The sequence below is a fragment of the Setaria italica genome, chromosome III, assembly GCF_000263155.2.
Source record: "Setaria italica strain Yugu1 chromosome III, Setaria_italica_v2.0, whole genome shotgun sequence".
In the NCBI taxonomy this organism is placed as follows: domain Eukaryota; kingdom Viridiplantae; phylum Streptophyta; class Magnoliopsida; order Poales; family Poaceae; genus Setaria; species Setaria italica.
In genome coordinates this window covers 3836386-3850556 of record NC_028452.1, presented here as the reverse complement: position 1 = coordinate 3850556, position 14171 = coordinate 3836386, and the positions used below count along the sequence as shown (strand labels likewise).

The following is a 14171-nucleotide window of genomic DNA, read 5'->3' as shown; positions in this document are numbered from 1 at the left end:
CCTGACTCCGCGCGCGGAGGACCAGTGCCCGTGCGGCCGCGCCGCCGTCCGCCGAGCACTCCGCGCTCTCCGTTGCCCGCGGTCCGGTCCGGTGTGCAGTGAGAAGGGAGCATCGGGGCTAGCGTTCAGACAGCGGGCCTGCGGCCACTCCCATGGCATTGCAGCCATGCAGGGTTCTTTGGCCAAAGACTCAGGTAACCATCCACTGTTTAACTTGAGAATTAAGTAGGCCGATCCAAAGATGAAATCGCTGGAATTAGCGGATCATGAATCATTTGCATTGACTGCAATCTGAAACCATCTGAACTGCATCCTGTAGAATTTCTCGATGAATTGTGTGTTTGTGCTCATTGTGCTCCTGGTGTGTCATGTGTGGTTTGAGCCGTGGACCCCGGGCTCAGTCGAATCCTGCATTCCTGCCCCCGCTACTGTGCACCGTGCATCGAGCGATCCGGACGGCAGCAACCGCTAGCTCGTTATTGGAAGTCTTGGTTATGATGCATTGATGCTCTTCTCTCGATCGTATCCTGCACTAGAATACTACTACGACCAAAGCTGACCAGAGGCTGCAACCCGGAGACTAGCCCGTGGTTTCTCCGGAAAATATAGCCATTGTATAGAATAAAGAGAGCGCGTGGGTGCCCATGGTTGCACTTCCACTACCGAGTAGAACACGTGGTTTTCGGTAGTGCTGTCCTGATCAGCAAGCTGAATCAACCACGTTCTTTCTACGGGGTGTTGTTTAGATCGAATGTTCGGAGGCTAATTACACTAGTAGAGAATTGGCCTGTAGTTCCGGTTGGTAGGGTGAAAAGATCCTCTTTTGTCCCGGTTGGTAACACCAACCGGGATAAAATAGGTCACCATCCCAGGCGCTACAAAAAAAAAAAAGAAATCTCGGAAGATATGCGCTTGCGTGCTGCGTGGGATTTGAACCCACAACCTTTGCTTCCTTGCCATCCCACCTACACACCACATCTAACTATATAGGAGATGTTATCCTTTTGTATTAACTCGTGGGAACCCTTTTATCCCGATTGGAAACACTAACCGGGATAAAAGGGTTCGAGGGATTTAGTCCTCTTTCAGTCACCTCGTTGGGGGCCTTTTATCCCGGTTAGTGTTTCCAATCGGGATAAAAGGGTTCCCACGAGTTAATACAAAAGGATAACATCTCCTATAAATGACCCCCTTTACAAACTGGGATAAAAGGGAGGGTCTTTTATCCCGGTTGGTGTTTCAAACCGGGATAAAAGACCTCTCAGGATCTTTTTTTCCCACTAGTCTTTGCAACCGGGATAAAAGGTCCCGTTTGGTGAGCCCCCCACCAGTGACCGAGCTTTAGTTCCGGTTGGTGAACCTTTTGTCCCGGGCCAACTTTAAACCGGGACAAAAGGGGGCGCATCGAAAGCCAATTTTCTACTAGTGTTAGGAGGATTAAATATGAGCTAATTATAAAACTAATTACACAGATGGAGGCTAATTCACGAGACGAATCTATTAAGCTTAGTTAATCCATCATTAGCATATGTTTACTGTAGCATCACATTGTCAAATCATGAACTAATTAGGCTTAATAGATTCGTCTCGCAAATTAATCTCCACCTGTACAATTGATTTTGTAATTAGTCTATGTTTAATACTCCTAAGTATCTAAATATTCGATATGACTAGAATTTTAAACACCCCCATAAATATATAAATATATGTCTCCTCCTCGTTCTTCCCCGAAGTCAAAAAATCGGAGCAGGGCACCACGCCACGCATAATCGTGCAGTCATCCATCCATTGTCAGTCAGTCATAGTACCTCTCTTTTCCAATTCTCTTCACCATGCGGCCATACCTACCCTGAACATATTACTATATTGGCTTATTGTAATCTTCTCTTCCTTGCACACTCCTGCTCCATGCTCCGCTGCAAGTGGGAAGGATGATACTCTCATGGTAGGCCTGTCGGTGACAAGCTTGTCTCGAGAAACGAAGTTTGCGCTCGGCTTCTTCCAGCCAAGCTCAGGCATCATCAGTTTATGTAATCGCAAACTAGATGTAACTTGAACTCTCTTCTTCTTAAATGAAAAGTCAGCGCTCCTGCCACTGAAAGTTAAAAAAAAAGGCATCATCAGTATTTTTACCGTTGTATGGGTTGCTAATAGGAACAAGCCAATCAGCAATCCCAGGCAATCTTGTCATCTTAAACCATGCCACTGGATCCATAATCTGGTCCACTCACATTATCAATAAGACACAAACCGTTGTGGCAGAGCTTTGACTACCCAACACATGTTTTTCTTCCTGGCGCCAAGTTTGGCCGGAATAAGGTCACCGGTTTGAATCGTCAGTACATCTCAAAGAAGAACCTGATTGATCCGGGTCTTGGCTCATACTGTATTGAACTTGACACCAATGGGGCAATGATCCTAAGGAGCCGTAACCCCTCTATAGTGTATTGGTCTTGGTCATCACGAAGTTCATTATCCTCTAAACTTGTACCACTATTCAAGGCGATACTAGACATGAATCCACAGACCAAAGGGTTGATTAGCCCCGCATATATTGATAACAATGAAGAGGAGTACTACACATACACCTTATTGGATGAACCATCTTTGATATTCGCCTTACTAGACATCTCTGGTCAGATCAAGATGAATGTTTGGTCACAAGCCAGACAGTCTTGGCAAACATTATATGCCTAACCTGTTGTTCCCTGCACTGCGTATGCTACCTGTGGACCTTTCACAGTCTGCAACAGCAATTCAAACCCATTCTGTGACTGTATGAAGAGCTTCTCTCTGAAATCACCTCAGGATTGGGAGCTTGATGACCACACAGGAGGGTGTGTCAGAAATACTCCCTTAGATTGCAATATTAAGGAAAACAGAACAAGTTCAACATACATGTCCCTTAGATTAGTGGCCTGGACGGGGCGTGCCACTCGTCCCGACTTTCCCCGACCTCTTTAGTGTCTTTAATGCGCTTACGGCGCTCCTCACCATGATGTCTGTCGCTAGGTCCCATCTCGCCCACGGGACCGTACTGGGTCTGGCGCGGTGGCATGGCCTTGATCTTAACGGGTCTTCTTGCCGGCGAAGGTGATGATGATACCGGGATGCATGGGCACGTACGACCGCGCGTGGCCTCGTCTTGCAGGCCGTCCTAGGCGGTTCGAAGGGTGTAGCCTTACCCTCGGACCTCCTGGTTAAAGGTCAGCTCCCCTCGCCTGGTCATGTCTCTGGCGTGGGGGTGGTCGGGGGGGGGGGGGGGGGTTGTGAGGGGCACGCCCCGCATTTAATGCCTCTCGTACAGTGCAGGCCTTGCTGAGTCAAGGAGTGGGTGAGGCGCTGTGGGCCCCTTGCGGACCCTGCCCTCGAGCTGGCTGAGCCGGCGAGTCATGACTCTTGACTGTCAACCAAGGGAGGTTGGGTGGTGGGCCGCAACGTCGTGTGGGTCGTTTCCAGGATGCTTCCAACTGTTGAGCATTTGATCTTTTGGTGCCTGATCACCTTAAGCCATGCCTTTTGGTGCCTGATCGCCTTAAGCCCATTTCCTGAGGGTACAGGAACTGTCACATATGCTTCATAGTTTTCAGCAATGTTCAAATTTCTAATGTGGATCGGAAGGAATAAAGCAAGGCAGGCTTTCAATTGTTAAATTATATATATGATGGGTCTCTCTCTTTTTGAATGGTCTCAATTATGTCAGGACTAGAAATATGTGTGTGATCCTAAAGCATACTTGTTCAGAAGTTAAACTGCTCTGGAGGCGGTACGGTGGAGCTCTCCCACCACATTCGCACGGACACATCACTAATGCTTTATATTTTTTCAAGTATGTTGGTTTGCCGTGCATCAGGAATTATGAAAGTACTCTCAACTAGAAATATGCTGGTGCCATTTGCTATGGGCGTGATTGGTAGGTGGGACAGGAGCGTCCGGAGGACCATCCGGCACCATTTCGTACACTTGAACGTGATTGGTTCCCCTCCCCGCACCATATGCCCGCACCCCCTCGTTCACTCCACCCCTTCCATCCCGCATCCCTCTATCCGCCCAAAAAAGACCTTCCTTCACGAGCCAGGATGGCACGGTGCAGGTGAGCGTGCAGGGCTCATGTGACATACACCCAAAACTCTCATCCATATATGTAACCAAACACGATCCCATCTCATAGTGGACCAACAACAAAGACAACCGAACACAGCTGGGTGCACGGTTTCAGCCTACCTCCCGTGAGCCTGGGCCGGTCCTCCATCCCGGCTCCCCATGCCCGGAGCAGCCAATCACGCCCTATCTTCCTTTGTCCAGATGACATGCCTCAGCTTTTTTGTTCTACGGGAGTTGTTGAGCAATTTTTGTGGCTTTTTGCTGCATTGCCATTGTCCTTTTACGTTCTCGGTCGCCTCAGGAGGACATTATTATTTTTACTGTGATTTCCTATGGTCAGTTCTGAGCTTTGACTAACGATCTTCATTCTCACCACTCTTCCGGACGACCATGCATGATGGAATGATCTTTCAGCGGCTCAAGTACGATGACAAGGACCAGTTGTGAGTTGATTGCTGGAGACGAGGATTCAGGCGTGAGGTGATGGTCGCCATTCATCTAAAGGTGAGCATGGTAAACTCTGAACTACACTCGTACGTAGGCGTGGTGAACTGATTATTACTGTACTTTACAACTGTGTTCCAAACTTCCATGCCCACCTTTGTTTGGCAGTGGCTGGACCAAATTAATGCGATGGTTATATTGAGGGAGGCTGCACATCAGCAGCGTATTTCATTGCTTGGGATTGGGATGGAGGCCTCGCCCCGTGCTTGACTTCCGTGCGTGGATGGACCGAGCTATGAAGGCAGTTGGAATCTTCATTGGAAAAACTGGTGCAGGCGCTGCCTGAGTAGTCGAGGTCATCCAGCTTGCTCAAAGCTGACTCGACGGAGACTAGAATTGCCCGGCACATGTTCTTGGCGAGTCACCTCGCCGCCGCACATATCCGCCGAGACCTCTCGCCGGCCGGTGTGCGCCAGCCGCTGAAAAAGAACGGCACAGCGACCGCCGCTTGCCCAGAAAATTTCAGACCATCGGATTGTATTTGTATTGAATTGTATCCGACCATATATTTTTTGTCTGATAAAGGAAGCTCTAGTATTGTATCCGACCATAGAGAGTTTTACAGAGATGTGACGGGAGTGGCCGCGTTGAGAAGTCTGTCTCTGTAGTGCCGATCGCACTGCGCAAAGGAGCAGCTATCCCGAAAACAGAGCGAGTGTGCGTGCGTGTCTGCATCGATCAGCAGTGTGGGAAACTTTGTAGCCTTCGGAGATGCTGCTGCCGAGTGCCGACGGGCGGCCTCTGTCGTCCTTTCCGGCCTACGCCCCGACGCGACATCACCATCCTACTTGATCGACGACCCGGTCACCGGGTTCTTCACGCCATGCGCGACTCCCTGGACCCGAAGCAACGAGCTGCCAAAACCGAGCACTGTCGATTACGACGGCACACCAGTCACCGTTGCTGTCATCATCAACACGGTCTTAATGAACTATTTGACCCGCAAGCGACGGACGCTGCCGTGATCAACGGTCATGGTTAATTTGACAGGTTGATGATCAGCTGGACGTTCATGCACGCGCTATTCGTTGCGTTGCGTCCATGGAGCTTTCAGTCACATCCTTCCTTGCCGTGTCAAACTGTCAAGCGTACTGTTCAGCTGAGACTTTTTTCTCTAAACAGTAAACACAAAGCCACATAGCCCCCTCTTCCTCCTCCCAACAGCACAGCATCAGCACGCACGGCTATGCAAATATACTCCTAGCTCTTTGCCATCAACAGTTAGCCCAAACTCTCGCTCCCTCACTCTCTCTCTCTCCGGCCATGTGTTGGGGCTCGACCAAATGACAGTTAGGTGTAACAGTATATATACGAAGGCAATTACAGCTTAAGCAAGTGTAACAGTAGCTATCCTATTAATGAATAGTGACCGTTTCAAGGGGGACGGTTCACCTCCCTTTATAGGACTATAAAGTTACATTTCCGCATTCCCGTTATACCCACACTTAACAACTACATCCCGAGTATATTCCGTACTAGACAGTAATTTGACCCCTACTTAAAATATCGCTTTCATAATGGGATTACATTTCTAACCCTCCTGAAGACTCTTATTACAAAATTGTTCCACAGTAATGTGGTCCCAGGGCTGCCTTGGTTACTTCCTTCCCCAATCGTAAGCTCCGTATGCTTTCCGCCTTCTTCGGTCGAAGTCAGCTAACCTCGGGTTTCGTTTATGGAACTCTGAGGGCTTCGACTTCGGGAACCTTCGTCTGCAAAATCACAGAATGGGCATCTTCGTACTAGTTAGCTTCGGTTAACTGTTAGCTTCGTAAAAGGGTAAAGTGAAGAGGTTAGTGTCGGTCCAGAGAAGAGGTTTCTGCCAGCTTCGTTCTGGGTGCGTTGTGGGGCGGTTCCCAAACACCATGCCTCCCCTCTACGTGGTAGCACTGGCCGGGCTCATCCTCTTCTCTTCGCTGCACACCGCTGCTCCATGCTCCAACGCAACTGCAATTGGCGACACGCTCGCGGCAGGCAAGGCGCTCGCCATCGGCGACAAGCTCGTCTCAAGGAACGGCAAGTTCGCGCTCGGCTTCTTCCAGCTCCGTCACAGCGTAGCCGGTAATGCCGTCTCCTCCCCCGGTTGGTACCTTGGCATATGGTTCAACAAGATCCCGGTTTGCACCACCGTCTGGGTCGCTAACCGGGACAAGCCAATCGCTGAGTCCGACCTCAACACAACGCAGCTCAGGATCTCAGGAGATGGCAACCTCATCATCTTTGCCTTAAACAAAAACACCAGCACTGAATCCAGACTATGGTTCACTGAAGTTGCCAATAGCACAGATACTAGTATCAGTGCTGTTCTCAACAACACCGGGAACTTTGCCCTCGTGCAAAAAACCCCATCTAGTGGAGAACCGTTGTGGCAGAGCTTTGACTACCCAACGGATGTCGGGCTTCCTACCGCAAAGATTGGCCGTAACAAGGTCACCGGTTTCAACTGGTCGTTCGTCTCAAAGAAGAGCCTAATTGATCCAGGTTTTGGCTCATACTCCATTGAACTAAGCATTGATGGGGCGCAGCGCCTTGCAAGTCGCAGCTCCCCCTCTGTAGTGTACTGGTCTTGGACATCTGGAGGACTAGCACTCGATGGGTTGATGGACTCGGATCCACGGACCAAGGGTCTTAAACCCACATATCAAGATAACGATGAAGAGGTGTACTTCTCATACACCATAACGAATGAATCAGCTTCCGTATTCGTCCCAATAGACATCTCCGGTCAGCTTAAGTTAAATGTTTGGTCGCAAGCCAAAGAAACTTGGGAAACTGTATACGCCCAGCCTTCTGATTTCTGCATAGCACCGGCTGTCTGCGGACCTTTCACGGTCTGCAACGGCAATTCACGCCCATTATTCTGTGACTGTATGGAGACCTTCTCTCAGAAATCGCCACTGGATTGGGAGCTTGGTGATCGAAGAGGAGGGTGTTCTAGAAATACTCCCTTACATTGCATAACTAGCAACAAAAGCCAGACAAGTTCATCAGATGTGTTCCATCCTATACCTAAAGTTACATTGCCTGGTAATCCTCGGAGTATAGAAGACGCTACCACGCAAAGCAATTGTGAAGAAGCTTGTCTCAATGACTGCTCCTGCACCGCTTATTCATATGACAATAGTAAATGCTCTGTCTGGCACGGGGAATTGCTCAATGTAAATATGGACGATGGGATTGGTATTTTTTCTCAAGATGTTCTTTACCTTCGCCTGGCCGCAACCGATTTTCAAAGTTTGAGCAAGAACAACAAAAGAAAACCAAGAGTTATTATTGCTGCAAGCATTGTTAGTTTTGGGTTACTAATGCTTATGCTGTTATTGTTGGTTTGGAGGAACAGATTCAAGAGGTTCAATGCATCGTTACACGACATTCCAGGTAGCGGTGGAATTATAGCCTTTAGATATACTGATTTAGTCCATGCTACTAAAAATTTCTCAGAAAGGCTAGGAGGTGGTGGTTTTGGTTCTGTGTTCAAGGGAGTGTTAAGTGAGTCAACTACTATTGCAGTGAAAAGGCTTGATGGTGCCCGTCAGGGAGAGAAGCAATTCAGAGCCGAGGTGAGCTCAATCGGGTTGATTCAACATATAAACCTAGTGAAATTGATTGGTTTCTGCTGCGAAGGTGATAAGAGGCTACTTGTTTATGAGCACATGCCAAATGGGTCTCTTGATGCCCATTTATTTAAGAGCGATGCTATCATCCTAAATTGGAGCACAAGGTATCAAATAGCCATAGGAGTTGCTAGAGGATTATGCTATTTGCATCAGAGTTGCCGTGAATGCATCATACATTGTGATATTAAGCCAGAAAACATACTTCTCGATGCGTCATTTGCTCCTAAAATTGCAGACTTTGGGATGGCAGCATTTGTAGGAAGGGAATTTAGCCGAGTTCTAACTACATTCAGAGGAACTGTAGGGTATCTTGCCCCAGAGTGGCTTAGCGGAGTTGCTATAACACCGAAAGTTGATGTTTATAGCTTTGGTATGGTACTATTGGAAATCATATCTGAAAAGAGGAACGCACTGGAAGTAAATAGTAAGAGCAGTTATGATGCTGCTTATTTTCCCGTGCAAGCCATCAGCAAGCTTCATGAGGGAGACCTGCAGAGTTTGGTGGATCCACAGTTACATGGTGACTTCGACTTGGAAGAGGCTGAAAGGGTTTGCAAAGTTGCATTTTGGTGCATCCAAGACAATGAATGTGATCGGCCGACAATGGGTGAAGTAGTCCGTGCTCTTGAGGGCCTTCAGGAGCTCAATATGCCCCCGATGCCAAGACTACTTGCAGCTATAACGGAATGCTCTGATTCAGTGTAATAATCCGTCAATACTTTGTGTTTGGTGTTTTCTTTTTCGTTTCAGCAATGTTTTTTTTTCCCGGAAAGTGGTTTCAGCAAATTTGAAAGCTGTATTGTGGAGCTGAAGGAATAAAAGGGCAAGCTTGCAGTTTCTAATTAATTTTTTTGGTGCATGTGGTCTCCCATTTGCCTATTTACTTTGTTAATGACTGGCTGTAGCAAAATACGGCAAAGCTAGAAACATTATTGATGGGAGAGTCGACATATATCCTAAATTGAAGGAAAATTGTATGTACGCCATCACTGACTGCTTGCCTTAGAGATCCACTTCTTCACAGGGTATGTGTGCTGGCTGAGTTTTTCTGCTCTGATATCTAGGGCAGAGCTTCTGGGAGCTGTTTTTTTATAAAAAAAAATATAGATGTCAAAGTGACTCCAAGTTCTGTTCTTTGGATGAAGGTTTTGGGGACTTTTCCTAACATATTTTCAGTTTTATATCGTTCGGATTATTTTCGACCCTTCCACGCACAAGCTGCTCGCCCCGCTCACGTCGTCTCCCCTATACACACAGACACAGTCATGCTATTATAAACCTAAACTAAAATCTTTACTTATCCTCGATAGCATAATCCATGTTCAATTTGCACTGAAATTTAGCTTGACCACGGGAATCTGACCTTTGTTTTGCCAGTATTGCTGGGTCGGGTCTCATTCTGCAGATAAAATCGGTAGATCGCACAAGGGAACCGAAGAACAGTTGCAGAAGTCTTCACCCACAAGATGCGCCCTCATAGTCCAAGTAATTGTCCCAAGCCCAGTACATCACACTCTGTCATGGCGCTATGGTTCGGAGATTTTCATGACACATGACTTTTAGATTCCCGATCAATACCAGCATGAGTGAGCTTCAACGTCTCAATTTTTATGATAATCGAATATTTCCAGTGTCCTGTTCATTTTGGACACTATGATCATTTTGATATATACAGTCAAATGTTTTCCCCCTTCCCTGTCTCATTTATATTGGGCCTGCATTCCTCATTCCGGTGAAGGCCCAACGAAGGTGTAGTAGATCCACGATGTCCCAAATGCCACCAGGCTGAGAGTAGAAACGAAATCATTCCTAATTCTGGTTTGGTTTGAATTGATTTGGCGCATGCAGCACGGCCAGGAGAATGGAAAGCAAAACCGGGCCCAGAGGAGAAAATTCAGCGAGACCGATTGAGAGGATTAATTGGTGGTAATTAAATTAGGTAACCGTGCCAAATTTCTCGCACCGGTATACTGAATTTACTGCCAGGTAATCGTTTCAGCGTTGAACAAATTATCAACCTGCCATTTTTACAAGCTTCGCAGTGCCAGAGACCCCTATAAATACGTGCACCGTGGAGCGTTGCTACGACACCCACAAGCACAAGAGCTTCCAGTAGTACGTTTCAAAAAAAAAAGAAAGAACTTCCAGTAGCAAGCCATGGCCGGGCAAAAGAACGCCGCCGTGGCGTTGCTGCCCCTGCTCCTCCTGCCGCTGGTGATGTTGATGCTCACTTCCACCGCTTCAGCCGCGCGCCGCTCGCCGCCGCCGCCGCCGAGCACGGAGGAGTTCCCGGTGCTGCGGAAGGTTCCCACTGGACCGAACAATGAGACCAGCGACCCGCCGCCGCCGCCAGCGGTGGCCACGAGCTCCGACGTTGACTTCCCGGTGCTGCGGAAGGTTCCCACTGGACCCAACAATGAGACCAGCGACCCGCCGCCGCCGCCAGTGGTGGCCACGAGCTCCGACGTCGACTTCCCGGTGCTGCGGAAGGTTCCCACTGGACCGAACCGCGAGACCAGTGATCCCCCGCCACCGCCGGCACTGGCCACGAGCTCCATCGTCGACTTCCCGGTGCTGAGGAAGGTACCCACTGGACCTAACCCCATGACCAGCAATCCGCCGCCTACGCCGGCGGCAGCCACAAGCACCGACGACTTCTCGGTTCTGAGGAAGGTTCCTAATGGACCAAACTCCATGACCAGCGACCCCCCGCCGCCGCCGCCGCTCCGCCAGTGACAGCGAGCGCTTGAGTCCCAGCGCTGCTGACAGCGCGCGGACTGGTAGCTCCTAGGTGACACGTACTTGATCGACATAAATCTGATGAGCTTGCGTGTGTGGCGATTTTGATGTGTGTGCCGCCATTGTCATGCGTTGAGCCTTCATCGTGCTAATCGTACTTTGTAATAGCATGATCCTTTTGTTTTGTTTGGGTTTTGTTTTGATCTTTTGGATAACTGGATCGAACTTGGCAATAAACAATTGTTCCTGATGGAATTCATGAGTTCATGATGTGAATTATCAGGTACTCACGTTGTTATGTTTTGAACTTTCACAGCACTTGGATTTCATTTGAACAGGAGAATTATGCATCAGCCATCAGTGTTATATCTCATTGTTTAGACGTCAATGCGTTGTTTTTTTGAAACCGGATTTATATTTCACGTATATTTCTTAATGCTTACATTACAGTTCTTACAAAGACACCCTTGAAGAAAAGAAAAAATACAGCTAAGTCCTTGCAAGATCCTCCGGTTGTCCTTGCCGCCGGCAGTCGGAGTAGGCACACGACGCGCTCCCGTCACACTAAAGGTTGGAGAGGAGACACACCGAGTTTGGAACTTGAAGCCGACCTCCTTCCCGACGAAGTAACATCACAATTTTTCATTGCCACTAAGAACAACACATCAAACACACCGACATGCTCTATAACCGCTGAACGTTCTAGCCGAACAAGATGGCCACCAGCCATCACATCGCCGAGAGACAAGGGATCTGGCGCCTCAAGAACCACCAGCAACCCCGGCTCACCAGATGACAACACAACCTGAAGGGGAACTAAACCACCTGAATAGGTGGGAACCAAAAGCCAACCCGACGTCGCATTGGTAGACATAGTTCCCAAGACTCCCACCAGAAAGACCTACATCGCCAATGTCGACGGAGACAAGGGAGGGACAAGAAGAGAACCCAACGAGATCTGGAGCAGCCACTAGGTCTCCAGATCTGATGAGCTCACACCTCACACCTCAACAGCTCTTCGCTGGCACCGGAACACGCACCAACGAGGTGGAGAAGGAGCGGGAGACGCTTATTCCATGATCGCAGTGCTGCCTCCACCCTACGAACACCGCCTGGACCTAAACTACCTATACTAGGCATGACGGCCACCTCAATCCCCGTTCCCCATCCTCTTCGGAGCCGATCCGGCCGCCGGAGTGGAGGGGGGACGAAGGAGATCGGCACCGAATCTGCGCCGCCTTATTGCCCTCTCTCAACTGTAGCTGAGGGATCCAGAAAGAGGTGGAAGGGTATCGGCCTATGCGTTGTTTTTGCTAATCTCTTCTTCGCCAGCCTTTCTCCCTCCATTTGCTGTCGGGCCTCATGCCTCAAGCCCAGAAAGGCCATAAACATGTCGGAGCGGGCCGGGCCGGGAGTGGAAGCGCTCATAATTCATCATTTCCGGCCCGCCCTCTTAATGCAGGCACGAAGATGATTCCCCTATGTATTTAGCCGACACAAATCCTTGCTCAATTATGCACTGCAATACAGTCATCATGGCATTATCGCATAGCAGTAAATGGTGGAAATCCTTCAGGCACGTTTGGATCTCAGTGTCCGCACTATAAAACACCCCATGCACGCAGCTAGCTCGCAAACAACACGTCCAAGAAGCACCCAGAGGCAGCTCAGGCAATGGCAGCGCACAAGAAGAACGCCGCCACAACTTCCGCCGGCGCGGCAGCGCTCCTCCTGCTGCTCCCGCTGCTGCTGATGCTCTCCTCCTCCACCACGGCGGCGGCGGCGCGCGTTCCGGCTGGAAGGACCCCTCCCTTCCCCCACGATCCCATAATCGTCTACCCCATGCCACCGACCCAGCCTCCGGCCCCGACCCCGGCGATGACGGCACGCCGGCCGGTCGGAAGGACCCCTCCCTTCCCCCACGATCCCATAATCGTCTACCTGCCGCCGCCAAACCATCCTCCGACCCCGACCCCGGTGGCCGAGGCGCCCAATATTATTCACGTGCCCTCCGGGCAGCCCGGCGTGGGCGTGTCGCCCCCGCATGTCTACTAGCCATCAGTGCTGAGAGAAAACGTTTTTATCTGACGAATAAGTATATACATATGTAGCAAAATCGTTCATGTTTTCATCTTGGAACATATAGCAAGATCTTTGTTTCGTACAGATTTATCCTTTGTCCCGTGGCAAAACTTAATTTTGATCGGCAGCTAGCTAGTGGTGCGAGTGGATCCCAGATAGTATTTTTCTAATTCGGCTGATTAATTATATAAAATTTTATTCTAGTTTATTTTTCAAGATTTTAGGTCTATCCAAAATGATCAGGACAAACTTTTTTTTTTGCATGCCTATTAGTAAGCTGAGCGATCAAGCCTTTGCTTTTGTAAGGTGGCGCGGTTTATTTTTAGACCGCAGCAACCGCCGCACTCCACTTCGAGCCATCTGACAAGCGACCACTATGCTATATATAGCCGCAGCTCCATGCAACACAAGTTGTTACACAACCGAGCACCGCACCGATCAGATCCATAGAAGCTCAGCCACGGGCAGCGAGCTCCAACAATGGCTACGCACAAGAGCTCCGCAACACACGCCGCCGCGGCACTCCTCCTCCTCCTGATGCTGTCCTCGACGGCGGCGTCGGTGGCGCGCCAGTTAGGTGGAAGAAGCGCCGTCATCTATCCCTTCCCTGACTCTCCCCCGCCGCAGAAGAAAGGAGACACATCGCCGCCGCCTCTGCGAGTGACGACGCCGGCGGCTCCGTCGCCGTACATTATCCAAGTGCCCTCCGGGCGCCCTGGCGGGCGCTACCCGGATACGCCGCCACCGCAGACCTACTGGCCGTCGGCGCCGGGCAATTAAGCCGTAGGGTGACTGAATGTTTTGAGGAATAATAAGAGTTTCTTAAGGTTTATCCTTGTGGTTATCACTGTGTGAAAACTGTCCTTGGCATAGCGGTATGTTGTAAGCATGCATTCAAGCGCGCAAAAGAATTGTGATTGCTGTTTTGTCCATCAGTTGCTCTTCAAGTCTGAAAGTTGATGCCAGCGTGTGATTGATTTTCATTGTTGGACCTTTAACGTGGGAATGGCCCAACATATGACGTCCTCGGACCAGATTAGCTGCCATGTATGTGGGCCCGTCTTGCTTCCATTTCCTTTTTGGGCCACAGATCACAAGCCAGGAAGGGCCGGCCGTAAACATTTT

General features: G+C 49.5%; 1 protein-coding gene across 1 annotated transcript; it reads left to right on the top strand.

Annotated features, from left to right (window-relative positions):
* The first annotated feature begins 6408 nt into the window (after positions 1-6408).
* Positions 6409-9071, top strand: LOC101757139 (G-type lectin S-receptor-like serine/threonine-protein kinase At2g19130). Its single transcript, XM_012844841.2, has one exon. The coding sequence runs from the start codon at positions 6474-6476 to the stop codon at positions 8928-8930; it is 2457 nt and encodes an 818-aa protein (XP_012700295.1). The 5' UTR covers positions 6409-6473; the 3' UTR covers positions 8931-9071.
* Positions 9072-14171: the final 5100 nt, after the last annotated feature.